General features: G+C 43.7%; 1 protein-coding gene across 3 annotated transcripts in view; it reads right to left on the minus strand.

Moving 5' to 3' along the window:
- The window catches only part of LOC127577840 (oxysterol-binding protein-related protein 5-like), a 101,818-nt gene extending 92,694 nt beyond the window's left edge, over window positions 1-9,124 (minus strand). Inside the window, exon 1 of one of the 3 annotated variants that reach the window (XM_052029443.1) lies at window positions 7,301-9,124. In XM_052029443.1, the coding sequence (XP_051885403.1) occupies window positions 7,301-7,321 (21 nt within the window). In that variant the 5' untranslated portion in view covers window positions 7,322-9,124. Of the gene's footprint in view, window positions 1-6,064; window positions 6,164-6,235; window positions 6,387-7,300 lie in introns of those variants that run through there. The other 2 variants (XM_052029444.1, XM_052029445.1) reach the window with 2 other exon arrangements.
- Between the last annotated feature and the right edge of the window lie 13,454 nt (window positions 9,125-22,578).

A 22,578-nucleotide genomic window follows, 5' to 3' on the forward strand; every position in this document is an offset into this window, starting at 1 on the left:
AAGTCCAAAAAGGGACAGGAGTTTCTGAAGAGGGTTCAGGAGAACTGTCTTGATCTTCAAGTTTCTCAGCCAATGTTTTGGGAAACAGCAAAGCCCAGTTGAGCAAGTATCAGTGGGGGAACGTCTACAAAACACCCACCATAATGTTTAGAATAGCTATGGAAAACAACTTAGAATATCCTTAAGTAGAAAGAGCCAAATGGAAAAGGGTCAGTTTCGATAGATGTGACTGGGTAAATTGGGATCAAAGCCCGGCAGGCAAAAGTTATGGAGCAATGGAAAGGCTTTAAGGTGAAGGTGCTTCAGCTACAGAGTAGGTAGACTTCTCCAAGGAAGGATAGGAAAGTAAAGCCAAAGCTCCCTGTCTGACCAGAAAGATATAGAACAAAATAGCACTGAAAAAAGTGCATGTGACAGATGGCAGCTTGTGAACTGAACTCAGAAGGGAAATAAAAACAAAAAACAGATCATGAGAACAAACTGGCAGCAAACACAAAAAGAAATCCAAAAATATTCTGCAGGCATGTAAACAACAAAAAAAGTTATATAAGAAAAATGAGGCTGATAAGAGATTGAAAAAGAATTCTCCTCATGGAAGGAGAGACCATAGTAGAGGTGTGAAAAGAATACTTTACATCAGTTTTTAACCAAGGAAGATGCTGCCGGAGTCTTAGCAAAGGAATATGCAGTTGAGATACTGCATGACAGAAAGCGAAGGAAATAATAGCTGCACTTAGTATGTGTAAATCACCCAATCCAGACTGGATACATCCAAGGATGCAGAGGGAAGAAATTACCAAAGCCCTGGCCATAACATTTCAAACACCTATAGATTCAGAGGTAGTGTCTGAGAACTGGAAAACTGCAAATGTTACACCATTATTTGAAAAAAAAGGATGCAAGGATAAATCCAGTAACTGCAGACCAGTCAGTTTCATCTTGTGGTGGGGAAAGTTCTAGAAACAATACGCAGGGACAGAATCAGAAGCCACGAACAAATGATTGATTAGTCAACCCATCAAGTGGACAGCAATCAATGCCCTTTCAAATAAAAAAAACTGCATTAAAAAAAAATTCTGGTTCCTGACAGCTTTCATAGTAAAGGCACAGCCAGATTTAAACTGATCTACAGATAAAGGAGACCCTAGCTAATTAAAAATTACCCTAGCATCAATTGTCCTTTCACATGTGGAAGTGTTACCTAACTTAACAGCTGAAAGGCTTGATCCCAGATGTGTAACCAGCAGAAATAACTTCTTTCTTTCTACATTATAATTGCCCTTAAAATCCCGAGTTCCAGGAAATGCAACTCTTCCCTTATAATTTAACTCCATGAAGTAGAGATTTTATTTCTGGTAAATCTACATTTTATTCCTTCTAAAGCCAATTCTTCATCAGGTGTATTGATCACAATACTCAAGGCATAGTCTAACACCTGCTGGCATGTTAAGTGAACCAATGTGTTCTCCCAGGCCAACTACGAGGCTTTAACTATACTTGGACAGCACAGCTGGGTAGGCCATGTCATTCACATACGCAACACCAGACTCCCAAAACAGACACTCTGTTCCGAGCTCTGTCATGGCAGATTACCAGGTGGACAGGGGAAATATTTCAAAGATGGTCTCAAAGTCACCCAAGAAAAAAAACAAAAATCACACCAACTGTGAGAATGACCATTCAAAATGGAGAGGGCTAATTCAGATTGGCACTGAGAACATCACTTCCATTCACTGGGAGCACACACTGGCGGAAGAAGCACAACACCACACAAACTACCCACAGCCCCACTGTGGTAATGATTTGATGTCGTTATTGTCCTCTTCTCTGTTATCTTACATGTCAATTTGGTGAATTCACAGCACTACTTCAAAATTGGGATGTCCAGCATGGTATCCACTTCCTCTACAGTAAATGACGGTCAACAGTTTCACCATTTCTTCAGTTCTATTTACAAATTTTGTTATTAGTTTTTAAGAACCCACATTACTCACATTTTTTCACTATATATCATCAACCTTGATTTTGTATTTATATTGCTTGCATATTTCCCTCCACTTTCTCTTTTTGTAACTCCTATAATCTGTTTCAGCATCGTTAGTCGTTCTGTCATTTTTCCAGTCATTAGGATCCAAACTAGTTTTCACCTTTTATTTTAGTTTTATATTGTCCCTTATTTCTTTATCCACTGCTGCTTAACAATGCAAGCCACCAATCACAGCTGACTCAGTGTAGGGGTATCTGCACTTAAGCGCTCCCTGCGGACTGAGGGTGCTTTACTTCCACTCCAATTTTGTGGGTTCTGAAGAGGCTAACGTGGGAACTGCAGATGCTTCCACAGACGAGGCAGGTATTAGTTGAAGGAACAGGTGGGTGGGTAGTTTGTGAAGTGGTCTGTTCCTTCAGATGCTTATGCACGGCTCCTGAGAACTCCCGATGCATGGCCTTCAGGTCCTGAACACTCCTTCTCCACTTTGGAGTGGGAGGAGGAGTACAACTTACTTCAGTATAATGTTAAATTCACATATTTTCTGTTTTTTCCCCCGATTAATTGGATTGTCTCAGTCTCATCACAAGGAAGTCAGCTTTACACAAATCTCAAATACCAGCAGCTGTTTGTTTTTCTTCTTCTTTAACAACAGATTGAAATTATTTTTCATGATCACTGTCAGATAAAAGCTGACTTGAGTAGATGTTTATCTAACTCTATCTTATTTCACATATTAGATTAGGCCTGTGTCCCCGTTGATTCTGGAGAAAAAATTTCTATTTTGAAAACATTCAATATATTCACAATCTTAAAAGACATGAACTCTCTTATCTCAATTTATGCACGTTAAAATCACCCACTAAAATTACCCAGCCTTTGCTGCATGTTTGACCATCAATGCAATCCACCACTTGACAAAAGCCACTACATAGCTTCCCCATCCACTTTCCTATTTCTTAATAGTACTTATTAAAGTGTCATTATATACAAAATGAAACGGCATCCTTCTGAAAATGAACCAGTGCTTGAAGAGTGGGCACACTTAAAGTCTACTCCCTGACTAGAGAAGGGCATGGTCAAAGATAAAAAGCAGGGTACATTAGGTATTTAAAAAAATTCCTTTTCCACTGTGTTAAATTATGCAAGGTCTCTAAGCAGAAAGAAGCTTCAAAATATGATTTAAAGTCTTTTCCTAAATGGCAAGTAAAGGTCAACTTGGAATAAAGTAGATCCATTTGTCATTTGTAAATTAATGATTCTGTCCTATCCCAAAAAAACTGCATGGAACTTCCTGCTAATTTCCACAAAAAAAAATCTGGCATGATTCTATGCTTTTCTCAGCCCAGATTGTTTACATCCTGGCAAATGTTTATGACTGGTAGCTTAGACCAAATTTTTTGCCATCAGGAAAATGAATGTGACAATGGGCATCAAGTCTGGTCACCTGAGAGTCCAGATAATGTGTCACATGAAAAATGAATTAAGGCTGCCCAATAGATCTGACACAGCCCGAGGAAGGACAGCAACTCATGGACACCACCAGAGGAAATTCAGTTCAATCCTTCTACAATGGAAAAAATCCATGCCATGAGTTACAAAGTTGTAAATTAAGTGTTAACACAAATATTTTTAGGCTGGGTGTTGGAGAGATACAAAAAAAGAATGTCTCTTTCAGCATTTGTATTCCCCCCCACCCTCAAGGTTTTGGTGTACTTTAGTTCCTTTAACTCCAAAACGAAAAAAAAATGGGGCCAACCCAAAACTTGAATCTCAAAAACCCCAGAGATAACTATCAACTGTTCTTCAGCATCAGTTTTTGGAGCAAAAACAGAGCAGATTCAGCTCATTTTTATGCACATGCTCATGAATTATGATCATTCTCCGGGTGCTCCGGTTTCCTCCCACATTGCAAAGATGTACGGGTAGGTTAATTAGGTTTAAAAAATGGGCTGCGTGGACTTGTTGGGCCAGAAGGGCCTGTTACCACACTGTAAATAATAAAATATAAAAATTACAGGAATCTGTGCATATGCATTCTAGAAAGACATGCACCACACTGACTAAAAAGGACAAAGTTTGGGAGAAGTGGGTAGAAAGAGCTTCCAGCAATTTGTTTCTGATTGCCTCCTAACCTGAATGTGGCTTTATATAAAAAAAAAGGACTGTTGGACAAAGATTTCACAGTTTCTAAATGAATTAGAGACAAGCCCTTGCCGTCTCTGGCACTAAGAGGCTAAACTAAAAATTAGTTTGCTTTTAAAGACAATCTAGCCACGCCATCCTCTCAGGCATGTGCTGTGTGCAGACACAATTTTACTGGAATGACTGGACTGCAGACATTGGGTATAATAAACAACAATACCAGCAGGAGCTGGGATGAGGTTGGCTGCCCACACAATATTGGAAACAGCTTAAGATTTTTGCCCATTCTACAACATGCTCCATCCTATCCATACTACACTGGGTCTGGAGTCATATACAGGCCAGACTGGGTAGTTATGGCAGACTTCCTCCCCCGAATTACATTTGTGAACCAGATGAGTTTTTAAGACAATCATGACTACTAACCACAAGCACTGTTTAAATCTGCAGCTGTCTGATGGAACTTGAACTTGGATGTCCAGGGAGACTGGCCAGGCTTTTCTGTTACAAGCCCACCACCACCGTATCCCTGTGGCAGGTTCCCTCATTTTAACTTCATTCATATTATCCCACCACCTGAGACAACAGCTGGTGCCTTAACACAGCACATCATCTGAGAAAAATGAAACTTTTATCTGATGTACAAACTCAGTCCCCAATTTTAAACACTGAGGATCTTCAGTGGAGGCTCTGAGGCAGGAGGGAGATGCTTTTAACACCTTGACCTCAGAACAGTATCAGTCATAACCTCCCAATCAGACAGTAATGGGTTGAAGATCAGCTCCAGAATTATAGGCTGACGCTTGACTGCAGTACTGGAGGACAGCTGCACAGACAGAGGAGCTAGCTTCTGGATGGGACATTAAACTGAGGCCATCTGCTTTCACAGGCGGGTGTAAAACACTTCATCACACAATTTTACAGAAGACCATGGAAGTTATTGCTGAGATAAAAGGAGTGCTGGAAATACTCAGGCAGCATCTGACCAAAGGTCAGTGATTTGAAACAACACGGACAAAATACCAGAGGAACTCAGCAGGTCAGGCAGCATTTATGGAGGGAAATGAACAGTCAATGTTTTAGGCCAAGACCCTTCATCAGGACTGGAAAAGAAGAGGGCAGAAACCGGAATAAAAGGGTAGCGGGAGGGGGAAGAGCACGAGCTGGCAGGTGATAGGCGAGTCCAGGTGAGAGGGGGAAGGTAGGTGGCATTGAAAAAACAAAGTGCTGGAGGAACTCGGCAGGTCAGGCAGCATCCGTGGAGAAAAACAGATGGTCAATGTTTCAGGTCAGGACCCTTCTTCAGGACTCACCACCTGCTTCTGCCAGTCCCGATGAAGGGTCTCGGCCTGAAACGTCGACTGTTCATTTCCCTCCATAGATGCTGCCTGACCTGCTGAGTTCCTCCAGCATTTCGTGTGTGTTGCTCCTGATTTCCAGCACCTGCAGTCTCTCATGTCTCAGTGATTTGAAACCTCGATCCACAGATGCTGGCTGACCGACTAAGTGTTTCTAAAACTTACTGTTTTCATTTCAGACTCCCTGCATCTGCACTTTTTGGCTTTTCCGTTATCCCTGGAATCCTGGCCAATATTTATCAACATCACTTAAACAGACTGTTCAGCCAACTGGTGTTGATGGGAATTTGCTGGCCATCTCATCTGCTCCATTTCCATCACAACAACTTCAAAAAGTACTCAGTGTCTGCAAAGCACTGCTGCCCCTTGGTCCTGAACGGTGAACGCAAGTTCAGCATTTAATCTTTCCAAATTATCAGTAATAAGATTTGAACTCGCACTCCCTATATTTTTAGTTCTGACTTTGGGATTATCAAACCAGTAAATACCACAATGTTTGATGTGCCACAATAACCAAATGTTTGATGTGCCACAATAACCAAATCTTTGAAACAAATCGAACGCTGTCACTTACTGAGCTGAAAATCTCTGCGCCCACAGTAACCCTCCCATTGTGCGACTCAACCCTACAGACAAGGGGAATGCTCACAACAGGTAGCCAACGCTCCGGAGAAGTCTGGACACTGCCCGAGGACGGTGGTGATGTTATTCTCCGCGGTGCAACACCATGCCAGTCCGCACTTACGCAATCACATCACTGGGCTAGTGCCCAGAATCTGCAACAACTGCACTCCATGCCGGCTCTACACAGTGAAGTCCGCCCTGGCGGGGTCGTGGGGAGGGGGATGAGCACACAGGGGGCGACCGAATCTTTAGCTCTTTCCACAGTCGCTCGATATTGGAATACGTGCTCCGTTGACCAGTTACCGCCTATTTCTGACTCCCGCCCACTTTACACTCCCACTTCACCCATCCTACACTATTGCTCAACATTCCTGACTCCACAGAAGCAAAATGTGGATCAAAACCAACACGTCATTACAATTCCAGTAGCCTGGGAATGCTTTTGACAACGTCATGTGACCAGTTATCACCGTTAGCGAAAGGACAATCCGACACGTCCCGCCCGATGGCATCCAGCCCACTCACACAGGACAAACCCTAGCCCCCGGGTTGGACTCTCCCAGCGTGCCGGGATGGGCGGTGCGGGAGTCGGTGCAACGCCATCCCGAACCGTGGCGCCCGCTCCGGAAACATCACGGGGCGTTGAAGCAACGCCACCAAGTCTGCCTCGTTACAAAAGTCAAACCCGCCACCCAGAAGAAAGTTAATCCCTGCCAGTGACTCGGGCTGGGTGAACCCGGCGAGTGCCACCTTCTGCTCCCGGGGACTGCAGAGGGTGCGCGGACACTCGCTCGGCAGAAGTTCAACGGAGGAAGGCTACGACCAGACACAGCCTGGCCGTGAATGGATCATTGTGTTTCTAACTGCTGTCCGTGACACACTGTGGAACCTCCTCACAGCCCCGCCGTGGACTGTGGAGCTGGCTGGCGCTCTTTGTTCACAAAACACACTCTCTCTCCCGGACACTCCAATCCGCAGCACTGAGGTAAACGGCGTGCATGGAGGAAGGGGAGCAAAAATCGACATTGTTGCTGTAGCATTACTCTCAAAGGCATTCTTTTCAGGCAAGCCAGAAATATCCACGCACATCGCCAGCAGTGTGGAGGATGCTGAGAGGGACCATCACTGCACAGACCAGAACGAGAATAGGTGTTTCCCTGTTCCGACGTGACCAGACGCAGCTTACCTCCTGTAACATGGAAGGCATCTCACAGATCAACGTGCAACGCTGCAGCCGGCTACAAACTCCGCTTTAAATCCCAGTTCTTTTAGGATGACCCTCGGACACCGGGAAGTCCCAAGAGACCCGTTTCACGCACGGATCAACAACCATGTTGTCGGCCAAAAGTCAGAGAGGGGCCGGTGGGTGGACGAAAGCTCAGTTCAGCCGCTGCCGGGAGAACGCCTCAGACTCCTCAAGAAAGGGTGGCTGGAAAACCCCTCCCCCTCACTCTCCACTTTCTCCCTTCCTCGGCTCCAGTTCCTGTTGCTGCGGGAGCGCCCCCTTCTCTCCGTCCCGAGATCAACGGAGCAAAGAAAAACACAGAAACTGGGGAACAGGTCGCTAGAGAGAGAGAGTTTGTTTGGAAGAGACCAAGTGCACAAGCTGCCTACAAGTATTAACATCTCAAAGCCTTACAGCTGTCTGTGAGCCCGTGGCAGGAAATACCACAGGACAGCCAGAACTGGGAGCGATCGAAGCACATGGCAAAACCTGGTGAGGATTCCAGCATCAGGGATTGGGTCATCTCTCTGTAAATGTTAGGGCCATGCAGCTGTTATTTATATCCAATCACACATCTCACATAAGATTTTTGCACTTCTGTTGCATAAATAAGAAAACATATGCAAATTAATAAATTATTAGTGAGTAGCAAAATACAATAGCCGCTAATCGAGGAGGTAGAAAGTACATTTTCAGTTTACTGAGGTATTATTACTATTCCAAACGCAGCAATGAGGAGCTTGAATTACAAGTCCACAGCTTGGTCACGCACATCTGGGTAGAGGAGGATGTACCAGCGAACCTCCTGAGATACCGTAATCATAACCATCTTCGAGAAAGCAGAACAAGTCCGACATTGCGGATGACACAGAGGTTGGGGGTGTTGTGGATAGTTTGGAGGGCTGTCAGAGGTTACAGAGGGATATAGATAGGATGCAGAGTTGGGCTGTGAAGTGGCAGATGCAGTTCAACCCAGATAAGTGTGAAGTGGTTCATTTTGGTAGGTCAAATATGTTGGCGGAATACAGTCTTAATGGTAGGACTCTTGGCAGTGTGGAGGATCAGAGGGATCTTGGGGTCCGAGTCCATAGGACACTCAAAGTGGCGGTGCAGGTTGACTCTGTGGTTAAGAAGGCATATGGTGTATTTTCCTTCATCAATCGGGGAATTGAATTTAGGAGCCGGGAGGTATTGTTGCAGCTATATAGGACCCTGGTCAGACCCCACTTGGAGTACTGTGTTCAGTTCTGGTTGCCTCACTACAGGAAAGATGTGGAAGCCATAGAGAGGGTGCAGAGGAGATCTACAAGGATGCTGCCTGGGATGCGGAGCATGCCTTATGAAAGCAGGTTGAGGGAACTCGGCCTTTTCTCCTTGGAGAGACGGAGGATGAGGGGGGACCTGATAGAGGTGTATAAGATGATGAGAGGTATTGATAGGGTAGATAGTCAGAGGCTTTTCCCCAGGGCTGAATTGGTGGCCACAAGAGGACATAGGTTTAAGGTGCTGGGGAGTAGATATAGAGGAGATGTCAGGGGTAAGAGTTTACTCAGAGAGTGGTGAGTGTGTGGAATGGGCTGCCGGAAATGGTGGTGGAGGCTGATACGATAGGGTCTTTCAAGAGACTGTTAGATCGGTATATGGAGCTGAGTAAAATAGAGGGCTATGGGTAAGCCTAGTCATTTCTAGGTTAGGGACATGTTCGGCACAGCTTTGTGGGCCGAAGGGCCTGAATTGTGCTGTAATTGTTCTATGTTCTATGTGATAACAACAGAGGGACCTCCATGCTGTCTAACGCAGGGAAAGTTTTCACCGGGCTCCTCGTCAACCACCTCTTCCCTGTGGCTGAAGAGCTGCTCCCCAGATCAGTGAGGATTCTGTGCATCCAGAGGCACAGTTGACGTGATGTTCACCGTGTGACAACTCCCAAGAAAAATACAGAAAACTTCAGCAGTCACTATGCTTGAAGATGCAAGAGAATGCAGGTGCTGGAATCAAGAACAAAATCCAAAATGCTGGAAGAACTCAATGGGTCAAGCAGCATCTGTGGAGGCAAAAGGTAGATGTTCCAAAGGCATAAGGCACTATACTTGTCTTTTTTCGACCTCATCAAAGTCTTTGACTCCATCAATTGGGAATAAGATTGGAATACCCTTCTCAAATTCAGTTACCAACAGATATTTGTCTTCATCTTACACTTGCTCCACAACAGCATGCAGGCTGTGATATTAACCACTGGGTCAGGAACAGACCCGCTCTCAGTGCAGACAGGTGTCAAACAAGGCTGCAACATTCCCCCAATACTTCATCTTTCATGCCAAAATGTTGCATTTTCATAGTGGAAGCAAGTCACCCTCGATCCTGAGGGACTGCTGAAGAAGAACAGTCAAAGAAGAGGGGGATGATGAAGAAGAACCGCACCCTGGATCATGTTACCTGATGTACCACAGCACCGCCTCGGATACTGGTATCGTGAAGGATGAACAGATCAGGTGAAAGAGACCTATGTCCCAGGGAGATATACCGGGTACTGTTGGGCTGCAGTCTGATGCCGGGGGAGGGAATCTACTGCTGGGCCACTCTGCAGTGGGTCTGTGTATCTCTGCTGTGCCAGAGGACACAGATGAGGAATAGGACTGGGATACTTTTATACCAAGACTTTGCAGTCTGTCTGGCTGAATGCAGTAGAGTGAAGGACTTATTTCCAATTCTCACAGGAGGTTGTGTGGAGCCTGAAGACCACAACACCCACTCTGGAGTGATGCACGCACCTTTATCAGTGATTGGTGGCAGCCCTGTTAACACCCTGTTCAGGTGACGGCTGCTGTGGAGGCACAGATGGTATCCATGTGAAATCTTGTTGCTTGAATGAAGTTTCATGCCAAAACAGCTTGTGGTCTTCTCTATGCCACACAGGACCAGCTCAAAGGATGGTATGGGGTGGAACATCGGCCTTGCAGATTGTGCACCTATCTCACAGCTCCAGCAACCCAGGCTTGATCCTGACTTCTGCTACTGTCTGTGTGAAGTCTGCACATTCTCTCTGTCAGCGTGTGGGTTTCATCCGCTCTAGTTTCCTCCCACATCCCAAGGCCATGCAGATTGTTAAATTAATTGGCCAATGTAATTTACCCCTTAGTGCAGATGGTGGCAGGACAATCAGGGTGGAGTTAATGGGCATGCGTGAGAGATTAGATTACAGGGAAATAAATGGGATAAGGGGATTGCTCTGAGAGCTAACATTGACTCAAAGAGGTGAATGGCCTCCCTCTATGTAATAAGGGCACATGAAAAATGAAATGAAGCTCCAAAGGAACAGTGAAGTGTCACCACGGAGAAGCTCACTACCCTGACTAAGCAGAAATGTGGCATGTGAGTTGGTGCTGTGCTCACTGAATGCTGAGCTGCAACCCATGATCACCTTACAGTTCTCTGGGAGCTGAGGGATGCTGTGCGTGGGCAGTTAGCTGTTCTGTACATTAGCAGCTTGGGGTAGAGACAATGGCATATGGGAACTCAACTATCTAACGCAGGAGCAGAACCCATTCTCCATCCCTCCCCCCAAGTTCATATCCCTCATCTGGTCCTGCTCAGATTGTGCTGCCTCATCTCTGGGTCAGGGGATTGAGACAATGTTGGAATGTTCTAAGTGCCAGCAGATCATTGGACCGCTGTTTGCCCGGTCCTCTTACAAGTCAGCAGGTTCAGGACGTTGATGTACCTGCTCTACAGCTGCTGTCCTAGACTGCTCCTTCAATTGACCAGAGCCACAGGCTGAAGCTGGGCCTTCTTAGCTTCCTATGGCTCCTCAAGGCATCTGAGTGGTTCTGTTGGTAAGAGCCTTCCCAGCAGCCAGACTGCAGCTGCAAAACAGACAATGCAACATAGCACAAAGATTTTGAACATTAGGTTATACTGCTCCAAAAGTATCACTGTTTAGTTCTCAGATCTTTCCCTTAAAATATTACTGAACAGCAATGAGGAGCAGAAGCTTTGGGTGTTTTTTTTTCCCTCTCTCTATTCTGGATTTGCTGCGGCTAATTTTAGAAATCTCTGTGCCCTCCTTGTGATCAGCAAAACAAACTGTTGTAGCTTCATTCAGGTGGTGGAGAAAGGGGTTACACAGAGTTTATCTTTGTTGGGGGGGGGCGGGGTTTATGTTGGATATCAAATTCCAAAGATTCACAACTCTTTAGATGAAGAAATTTCTTCTCATCTGAGTCCTGAAAGGTGAATGCCTTACTTTGAGATTGCAACCCTTGGTTCTGGACAGCGCATTGAAGCAAACTGACTCAGCATCAACAATGTTACACTTTCATAACTAAGGAAAGATACTTGCTTTGGAGCTAGTGCAGAGTAGAGTTAGTAGTTGAATTCCTGGGATGAGTGAGTGTCCTATAAAGCAATATTGAGGAGAATGAGCCAATGGTCACATTTAGGTGCATTCTAACTATATTGGAGATTGAAAGATTGAAATATAAGATTGCAAAAGAGATGCTGAGAGGCCATTTCTTCTTGCTGATGAGTCGAGAACTAGGGTCAATCCAACAGAAAGGTGTGGTTATCTAGGACTGAAATGAGGAGAAATTTCTCCCTCAGAGTTCCTTACTCAAACAACTGAATCTTTGGCACTCTCCTCCCCAAAGGGCCGTAGATGCTCATTCATTGGATTTATTCAAGCCTGAGATCAATAGAAACTAATAGACTCAAGGCTGGGATATGTACAAAATAGAAGTTTGCCATGATCTTATTGGATGTCCTATTCCTTCTTTTGTCCTCCGACAGTTATGTTCTCACATCTTGAAGACTGTATTGCATTGACCTGCACAACACCAGCTCCATCGTTATGGTCTGTTCTGTTTGTCCAGTCTACCCTTTCTAAATTTTACCTTTTTTTTTACTCCTTGTTAGATCAGTCATTTATGGGTTTACAAAGTATTGTTTTGAAAACTAAACAAAAATTTGGTTCAAATTTACCTGTTATCAATTATTGTTAAATACACTCCTGTTAATTCTTGTTATGTAATCAGAAACTTTTTATTGAACTGATTGACTCTGGAATGATGATAGATAATTTAATAACCATGAGGTAAGGAAGGACTTTGTGAACATCCTATCTTGAATAAAGGCAGAGCCCAAGATTTGTGAATAAGAGATGTGGCAAATATCTTCAGCGGAAGTGCCAGTGTGTCATCCATCACAGCCTCTTCCTCGGGAAATCTCCCATTGGAGAAGCCAAGCTCAATGTTTGATTTAATCATGTCATATCAAATAGTGAATACAGAACTGATATGAATTCTTGGGTATAGTGCTGAAGATTTGTGTTATAGAACTAGCTGTAACCAAACTATTCTAGTAAAGTTATAACACTGGCATCTAACCTCTGACATGGAAGATTGCCAAGAAAAGTGTTACTCACAAAAAGCAGCACAAGTCCAGTCCCATTAGTTTAATCTCAAGAAGCAAAGTGATGGAAGTTGTCCACAACAGAGCTTTCAAGTACCAAATATTCACCAATGACCTGCCCACTGATGCTGTATTTGGGTTCCACCAGGTCTGCTCTGCTCTGCTCTGCTCTGCTCTGGATTTGCAGAAGAGGGCTAAATTTGAGAGGCAGAATGAGGTGAATGTGACTGCCCTTGACATCAAGGCAGCATTTGACTGATTGTAATGTTAGGGACCCAGAGTTAAACAGAAGTCAACAGGCAATGTGGGAAAATTCTGGACTGCCACAGCCTTCTCCGCTGTTGATATCCTGGGTGTCACTGCGACCAAAACTGGACCAGTCAATTACATAATAAGCGAACAAGAGCAGGTCAGAGCCTGGGTATGAAGAATTCACTTCCTGACTTCCCAAAACTTTTTCATTATCTGCAGGACATAAAAAAGGAACAATATTTAGCACTTACCAGGATGAGCACTGTTCCAACAACACCCAGGAAGCTGAACACCACAGAGCTTTAAGCTGGTGATGGGGACTCTGCTAGTTTGGGACCTCGACCACTAATTTAAAAGTAGACTCAGTCCAATACCTTGCAATGATGCAAGCAGGGTACCAACATCAAGATGCAGCAACTTACCATGGCTTCTTTAGAGCATTGGTCAAATTACAAGTCCACCGCCAAGAAGAGCAAGGGCAGATAGTGCATAGGAATAGTGCCAAATGCAACTTGACATCCAACTCTCACACCTTCCTACTTTGCAAGTATATTGCCAATACTTCAGTGCTATTGTGTTAAAATCCTACCTAATAGTAATGCAGCAATAGATTTTATACACAATTTAAGTGGTTCAGGAAAGTAGCTCTCCAGTACCTTATCAAAGACAAAAAGGTACTGGGAATAAATAATGGTCTTGTCCATATCCCACATCAGAATAAATAAAAACTATTAAGTGAATTGTAGACATTTTTGATTATTCTGCATGGCAATGTTGTACAGAAGGATAATTTCCAAGCTTTTCCACACCATAAATTTCCTCGGGCTATGCAAAACCCTCAGCTATCAGAAGAGGTAGCCAACTGACACTCCTTTACCATTGGTAGGAGTTCAACTTTCCCCCCTCCATTCTTGTGAGTATTGCCTCTATCTCGCATTTTGTGATAAGTGCAACTTAAGTGTTTTGTGAATATCCAAGGCCCTCTAATTCACAAGACTGTGAAATGGAGCCCAGTGTACCAATTAACATTCCAGCTTGCAAAGATCATAAGGAAGCTCAACTCATGTGAGCTGGCAAGTGGAGTTACACTGGCTTCATAGGATTCACTTATGATAAATATTTCTTGTAACCAATTTAGATACTCTGATTGATTTCTATCCCAACTGCCCCTTTTATTCTCTGCCCCACTCAGTCCTGTCCAGAAAAAAAAACATTTTCCAATATGAAAGGACAGTGGGAAACAGAGTACAGTGAATTTAAATAAGCCTTTGACTTACACAAAGACTCAGGGAGTTAAAAGAAATCATTCAAGCTAAATAAGATAGCTTAACATTACTTCTAGATAGTAATTTAAAAGTATTGGTATTTATAGTATTTTCTTTTTCTATTACTTGAGTTAATCTAATAAATGGAAGCATGGCTGCTTACCCCATGTACAACCTTATCTAAATGGAGAAAGGTTACAGATGAGTGAAGTAAGAGGGATTGAGGTGTTCATGGGCACCAATTAGAAAAAGTTAGTAGGCAGGTGTAGCAGGTGGTGAGGAAGGCAAATGGTTCATTAGCCTTTATTGCAAGAGGGTTGGAATTTAGAAATAGGAAAGTATTGTTACTATTGTACAGGGTACTGGTAAGGCCACACCCGGAGTACTGTGCAGTACAGCTTTTGTCCCCTTATTTAAGAAAGGATATAATAGCATTGGACGTAGTCCAAAAGAGATTCACCAGGCCAATTGCTGTGATGGCTAAAGAAATTAGATCTATATTCATTGAAGTTTAGAAGAATGAGGGTGATCTTGTTGAAAAATATAAGATCCTCATGGGACGTGGCAGAGCAGATGTTGATATATTTTCACTAGTGGTAGAATCCTGAATGTGGGAACATAGTTACAAGATTAGGGGCCAGTCATTTAAAACTGAGGTGCGAAGGAACTCCTTCTCGCAGAGAGTGCCGAATCGCTGGAATTTTCGATCCCAGAAACAGATGGAGGCTTCATCATTGGGGTATTTAAAGTGGAAGCAGATAAAATTTTGAAAGATCAGGGAATTGAGGACGATGGGGAATGAGCACAAAGAGGAGATGAGGCCTGGGGCAGATAAGCCATGATCATATTGAGTGGTGGAGCAGGCTTGAGGGGCTGAGTGGCCTACTCGTGATCCTATATTCTGATCTTGTTATGTTCTAACTTATTTCATGTGGGAACTCTAGGACATTTCTTGTGTCCTGAGCAACCACAGGTGCAAGGAGTGTTATCAGCTGGAGGAGCTCCAACTCTACGTTCTGAGCTTAAGCAACAGCTGGTGTCACTGTGGTTTGCCCATGAGAACAGAACATTTCAGCAAGTGGTCACCCCATTAGCTCAAGGGAGTGCAGGCAGAGGGGGACTGGGTGACTCTCAGACAAGCAAAAACAAGAGAAGGCAGGTGGTTCAGAAGACCCTTGAGGGCATCTTGTTCTCAAACCAGCATGAGGTGCTCATTACTGATTGGGGAGACGATTCCCCTGGGAAGTGTAGCCAGAGCCAAGACTATAATGCCATGGGTTGCTCAACTGTGCAAGGAGGCAGGAGAAAGGTCAAGAGAAGAATAGATGTAGGGGATTCTATAGTTAAAAGTGCAGGTGGGCACTTCCATAGTTACAACTGTGATTTGTGGTTCCAGAGTTACAGATATTATGGAGTGCTGCTGAAATATTTTGAGGAGGAGGGTGAACAGCAGAGGCTGTGGTCCAATGACAAAGGAGAAAAAAGGACTGAGGTCCTGCAGGCAAATGTTAAGGCATTAGGAAAGAAATCTGGTACTCTCTGGATGTCTCCTTGTGCCAGTGAGTATAGCATTTGGACGAAAAAAATCAGATAAATCCACTTCTGAAGAGGTGGTGGAGGAGGGAGGCTTTAGCAGCCTGGGGCATTGGGACTAGTTTTGGAGGAGGTGGGAGGTACAGGCCAGACAGAACCGGAACTAATTGTGGGGTGGCTTGCCAATGCAATATAGGGGGAGGTTTAAACTTATTGGGCAGTAGAATGTGCACTGGATGGTGGTATTAAAATAGAAAAAAATGTGCAAAAAAATTAGAAAGACAAATAGCACCAGAATAAGAAACAGAAAATGTTTACACAGGACCAGACCAAGAGAGAGTATAAAAAGATCTAGGTTAAGTTCACAGTGCACGTATGTGAACACAAGAAGTGCACTAAACTAGCTTGGTGAGTTGTGGGCTCAATTAACTATGTGGGATTATGATGTTGTGGCAATAACAGAAACCTGGCTGAAAAAGGGAAAGAAATGGGTTCTAAATATTCCTGGACACAAGATATTCAGGAAGGATAGGAATGGAAGGAAGAAGAGTGGCAGTATTATTGAAGGAGAATATGGCAGCACTGGAGAGAGAAGATGTCCTGGAATGATCAAGGGCAAGAGCTATCTGTTTACAGGAAGAAACAATTCAAGTCTGATTGCTCAGCAGGCCTCCAATCAATGGGAAGGATATTGAAGAGCAAATTTATGAGGAAGTTACAGAGATGTGTTAAAACCATAGAGTGCTGCTAATGGGGGGGGGGGGGTTCAATTGTCCAAAAATATACTGGGATAGTAATAACATAAGGCCTAAAGTGGGTGAGTATGTTGAGGAGAACGCCCTTGGTCAGTATGTTTCTGGCCCAAAGAGGAAGGTAGCACTGTCGACTTCTGGGAAATGAGCCAGACCAAGTGGAGCTCGTATTAGTGGGGGGGGGGGTTGATCTAGAAAATGGCAATCATATCATAAAGTTTAGAGTGGCTATGGGAAAGGATATAGATCACTTCGTTAAAAATAGTTGATTGGAGAAAGGCCAGTTTCAATAGGATGAGAACAGATGTGGCCAGGGTAAATTGGAATCAAAGTTTGGCAGGCAAAAGTGTAATTAAACAATGGGAGGCCTTTTAGGTGGAGATCCAAAAATATTCTAAAGGTATGCAAACTGGAAAGGATTGCAAGAGTAAAAGTGGGCTGATCAGAAACCTAGAAGGAAATCTACTCATAGAGGCAGGGGCACGGCTGAGGTGGGAAATGAGTACTTTACATCAGTTTTCACCAGAGAAGAAGTTCTGCTGTAGGAAAGATCTATTTGAGATTCTGATGGGCTGAAACATTGATTTAGGGAGGATAGTAGAAAGGCAGACTGGATTTGAAGTGGATAAATCACCTGATCCAGATGGCATGCACCCTGGGAGACTGAGGGAAAGAAAGGAGAAAATTTCAGAGGCTCTGACTGTCACCTTCCAAACATCTATAAATGCAGAGGTGGTGTCTGAGGACTGGAAATGTTTCATCATTGTTCATAAAAGAGTTTATGAATAAATCCAATAATCACAATAGACTAGCAAGTTTAGTAGAGACATAAGAGCCTGCAGATGCTGTAATCTGGAGCAAAAAGTCAACCACTGGAGAACAACTTAGCAGGTCAGACAGCATCAGTAGAAGCAGAGGGACAAATAACACCAGAATATTTTGAGTCAAGACCCTTTAACCTCAGTGGCAGGGAAAGTTGTAAAGGCGATAACCAGGGACTGAATCAGGGGATGAAAATTTTTAAAAAACCTGCAGACGCTGGAAATCTGAAATAAAACAGAAAGTTCTGGAAACGCAGCAGGTCAGGCAGCATCTGTGGAAAGAGAAATTATCAATGTTTTGGGTTTGCTACCCTTTGTCTGAACTGGGAAAGAAAGAGATGCAAGTTAGTTTTCAGTAGGAGAGATGGAAGAGGCAAGTGTGGAACAAAGGGAGTGTTTGTGATTGGATGAGTCAAAATGAGTCAATCTTGGAGGACAGTTATCAGCCTATTAAACTACTCGGCCTAAATAATGAGTTGTTATTTTGGTGGTGGGATTTGCCCATCAGGTTAGACGTGTGTGAAGGATAAGGAAAAAAAACAGAAAATGGAAAATGTTGGAAAAACCAAGCAGGTCAGGCAGCATCTATGTAAAGAGATTTACTGTTACATTAACTGCTTCTCTTTCCACAGATACTGCCTGACCTGAGTTTTTTCAGCATTGATAAACAACAAGATGCTGGAGGAACTCAGCAGGCCAGAAAAGCAGACGGTCAACGTTTCTGATCAGGACCCTTCCTCAGGACTGAAGATAGGAAAAGGGGAAGCCCAATATATAGGAGGGAAAAACAGAGCAGTGATAGGTGGACAAAAGAGGGGAGGCCGGGTGGGCACAAGGTGGTGATAGATAGATGCAGGTAAGAGATTGTGATAGGCAGATGTGGGGGAGGAGGGGGATGGGTCAAAGGTATGGAGGCAGGTGCCATGGGCGGAGGGGAGGAGAGGAAAGGAAATAGAAAAAAATGGTGAGGAGAAAAAAGAGAGAAAGGCTAGGAAAGGGAAGAAAAGAGGCATGGTGGTGGTGGTGGTGGGGGGGGGGGGGGGGGGGGGAGTTGGTTTACCTAAAGTGGGAGAATTCGATGTTCATCCCGTTAGGCTGTAAGGTCCCAAGACAGAAAGTGAAGTATTGTTCCTCCAGTTCGTGTTTGGACTTCTCCTGGCAGTGGAGGAGGCCGAGGACTGATGTATCAAAAAATCAGCATTTTCAGGTTTTGTTACAGAATCAGCACATACTTGGACAAGCATGAATTTATTAGAGAAAGCCAGCATGGGTTTGTTAAAGGCAAATCATGTCTAACCAAATTGATGGAGTTTTTTGATGAAGTAGCAGACAGAATTGATGAATGAAATATGTTTTTTGTGGAATATATTGCAAATGATATTTGATAAAGTGCCATAAGACATAGACATAGGAGCAGAAGTAGGCCATTTGGCCCTTCAAGTCTGCTCTGCCATTTGATCATGGCTGCTTTATTTTTCCCTCTCAACCCCATTCTCCTGCCTTCTCCCTGTAACCTTTGATGCTCTTATTAATCAAGAACCTATCAGCCTCCACTTTAAATATACCCAATGACTTGGCCCCCACAGCCGTCTGTGGCGATGAATTCCACAGATTCACCACCATCTGGTGAAAGAAATTCCTCCGCATCTCTGTTCTAAAGGGACGTCCTTCTATTCTGAGGCTGTGCCCTCAGGCCCTAGACTCTCCCACTACTGGAAGCATCCTTTCCATGTCCACTCTATCCAGATAGTGCTGCTATCCAGATAGTGCCAGACAATAGCCATAATCAAGACTGAAGTCATGGAATTAAAGGGTCAGTAAGCAGAATGAATAAAAAATTGGACATAGAACAGGAAACAGGGAATACTAGAGGAAAGTTGTTTTTGGACTGGAGGGTGGTGTACAGGAATCAGCATTCGGATCTTTTTTTCCTGATGTGCCTTGGATTTGAAGTTGAGTGCACAACTTTCAGATTTTCAGATGACATAAAACTGGAGGTGTATTGAACTGTGAGGAGGATTGGAGCAAACTACAGGCTGTCCCCAGGTAATGAATGGGTTCCATTTTTACAGATGTCCATAAGTCGATTTTGTCCATAAGTTGGCAAATACACAAAGATCGCTCGAGATGGTAACCACACCTCCACAGTATTGTAATGAATGGCATCAAAAGCACGTAAGACACAAAAGAATGAACAATTACCAAGAGTGGATGGAGAGAAGAAACTAGTTCTACTGCTTATAGGAAGTGGCAGGTTGAGAAAGTTTTTAACAAAGCAGATAGGATCCTGGGCTTTATAAATAGTGGGATGGGGTGCAAGATCTAGGAAGTTCTGATGAACCTTTATAAAACTTTGGTTCGGCCATAGCTGAAGAATTGCATCCACTTCTGGGAGTCACACTTTAGGAAAGACGTGAAGGTTTTTGAGAAGGTGCAGGAGACATTTACCAATATAATTTCAGGACCAATGGACTTACTGGATAGATTTGAGAAGCTTGGGTTGTTCTCCTCGGAACAGAAGAAGCTGAGAAGGGTTCTGATTGAGGTATTTAAATTCACAAAGGGTATAGAGAAGGAGAAACTGTTCCCATTGGTGGAGGAATCTAGAGGTGAAATGAAAGTGATTGTCAAATGAACTAAGTGACTTTGGAAAAGATTTTATGCAGCGAGTGGTCATGTTTGGCAATGCATTGCAAGGAGTGGTAATGGAGGCATATTCAATTGTACTGTTCAAAAGAGAACCAGATAATTATCTGAAAGGAAAGAATTTGCAGGACTATGGGGAGAGGACAGGGGAGTGGGACTGCTAGGTTGTGTTACAAGAGGTGGTCTGGACTCAAAGGGCCAAATGGCCTCCTGCTGTGCTCTAACCATTCTGTGATTCTGATATTCTGATAATTTTGGCAGACTTTTCTCTGCCTAATTCAAGCTCCTCAAGGGAAATTGCATTACTCTTACTGGAATCCTGACTGTGTTTTGCTGTGTTTCCTCGAGGTGCAAGGCAAGATATGTCCAAGCCAGCATGGTTTCATGAAGGGAAGATCCTGCCTGACCAATCTATTGGAGTTTTTTGAGGAAATCTCAGGTAGGGTGGATAAGGGAGAGGCTGTGGATGTTGTGTATTTAGACTTTCAAAAGGCCTTTGACAAGGTGCCGCACAAGAGGCTGATTAATAAGACGAGAGCTCATGCAATTACAGGTAGGATATTAGAATGGGTGGAGCATTGGCTGGTAGGCAGAAAGCAAAGGGTGAGAATAAAGGAATCCTGTTCTGGTTGGCTACCGGTTACCAGTGGTGTTCTGCAGGGGTCGATGTTGGGGCTGCTTCTTTTTACATTGTACATCAATGATCTGGATTATGGAGTAAATGGTTTTGTGGCTAAGTTTGCAGATGACACCAAGATAGGTGGAGGAGTCGGGAGTATTGAAGAAGCAGGAAGATTGCAGAGAGACTTAGATAGTCTAGGAGTATGGGCAAAGAAATGGCAGATGAGATTCAATGTTGAGAAATGTGCCGTTGTACACTTTGGAAGAAGAAATAAAGGGGCAGATTATTATCTAGATGTGGAGAAAATTCAAAGTACAGAAGTACAAAGGGACTTAGAGGTCCTCGTACAGGGTACCCTAAAGGTTAACCACCAGGTCGGATTGGCGGTAAGAAAAAGCGAATGCTATGTTGGCATTCATTTCGGGAGGTATAAAGTATAAAAGGAAGTAAGTGTTGATGAGGCTCTGTGGGCAACTGGTCAGGCCTCATCTGGAATACCTGTGTGCAGTTTTGGGCCCCTTGTCTTAGGAAGGATGTACTGATGTTGGAGAGGGTTCAGAAAAGATTTACGAGGATGATTCCCGGAATGAAAGGGCTTACATACGATGGGCGTTTGTCGGCTCTTGGACTGTACTCACTGGAGTACAGAAGAATGAGAAGGGACCTCATAGAAACATTTCGAATGTTGAAAGGACTGGACAGAGTAGATGTGGCTAAGCTGTTTTCCTTGGTGGGTGAGTTCAGGACTAGAGGGCACGGTCCTAGAATTAGAGGGTACTGGTTTAAAACAGAAATGAGGAGAAATTTCTTTAGCCAGAGGGTAGTGAATTTATGGAATTCTTTGCCACGTACAACTGTGGAGGCCCGATCATTGGGGGCGTTTAAGGAGGAGATTGATAGGTATCTAATTAGTCAAGGTATCAAAGGATATGGGGATAAGGCTGGAAATTGGGGCTAGATAGGTATGGTTTTAGTTTAGCTCATGGAGCAGACTCAATGGGCCAAATGGCCTACTTCTGCTCCTTTGTCTTGTGATCTTGTGAATTCAGTGATTATTCCTGGCACTCTTTAGTCTGAGTGGATTTGGATACTCTTCTTCCTTTACTCTATGGGAGAACTATAACATAAATCACAGAATATGTGATCTTACCAAAATAAGAAGAAAACCATTGTCAAACTCCTACGGGAGAACCACATATGATTACTGCAGATGACATATCTATGTACTTCTCACAGGGTGAGACTGCACATCAATATATTCCATCCAATCTCTCTGAGTCTGAACCAGCACCAGGCAGTTTACAAGGAATTCAATCCAAGAAAGATATAGTCATAAATGAATATTTCAAAAGATCAAAACTAGACCTAGCTCAAGGAGGGATTTTCATGGTTCCTGGAGAACACACGACTTTTACTTGTTGTGGTGATATCACATGCAAGCAAAAGGGTACGTTCACAACCTCAAGGATGAATTTTGATACTGTTTGAATCACTCGCTGCATTGCTTGACTATTACTCAGTGATATAACAGGTACATAGCAACTAACCAATTGCTTAACAACACACTACACAAACTGAATTGTATAAATGAACACTTCTCTGCAGACAAAACATTGGCTGCTAAAACTAATCCAACTTTTCTGCACTCAGATATCCAATTAAGTAGCAAAGAAAAGTTTCAGCAAATGAACAACTAGGATGAGGTGTGAAGCTTCGGTGCAAAATGCTGTTAGCGCTTGATACTTAGGCCCTAGTTGGTTGTGTTGGGCAAGTCATGTCATTCACATGCCTGACACCAGACTCAAAAGAGACAATCTATTTCTAGCTCTGTCACTCTTGCCAGGCAGATAGAAGTAAAGGTTCAAGGATGTGCTCAAAGTCTCTTGCAACATCACCACTGAGTCCTGGGAATGTCTGGCCTATGACACTCAAAGTATAGCAG

This window comes from Pristis pectinata, chromosome 14, assembly GCF_009764475.1.
Source record: "Pristis pectinata isolate sPriPec2 chromosome 14, sPriPec2.1.pri, whole genome shotgun sequence".
NCBI classification, from domain to species: domain Eukaryota; kingdom Metazoa; phylum Chordata; class Chondrichthyes; order Rhinopristiformes; family Pristidae; genus Pristis; species Pristis pectinata.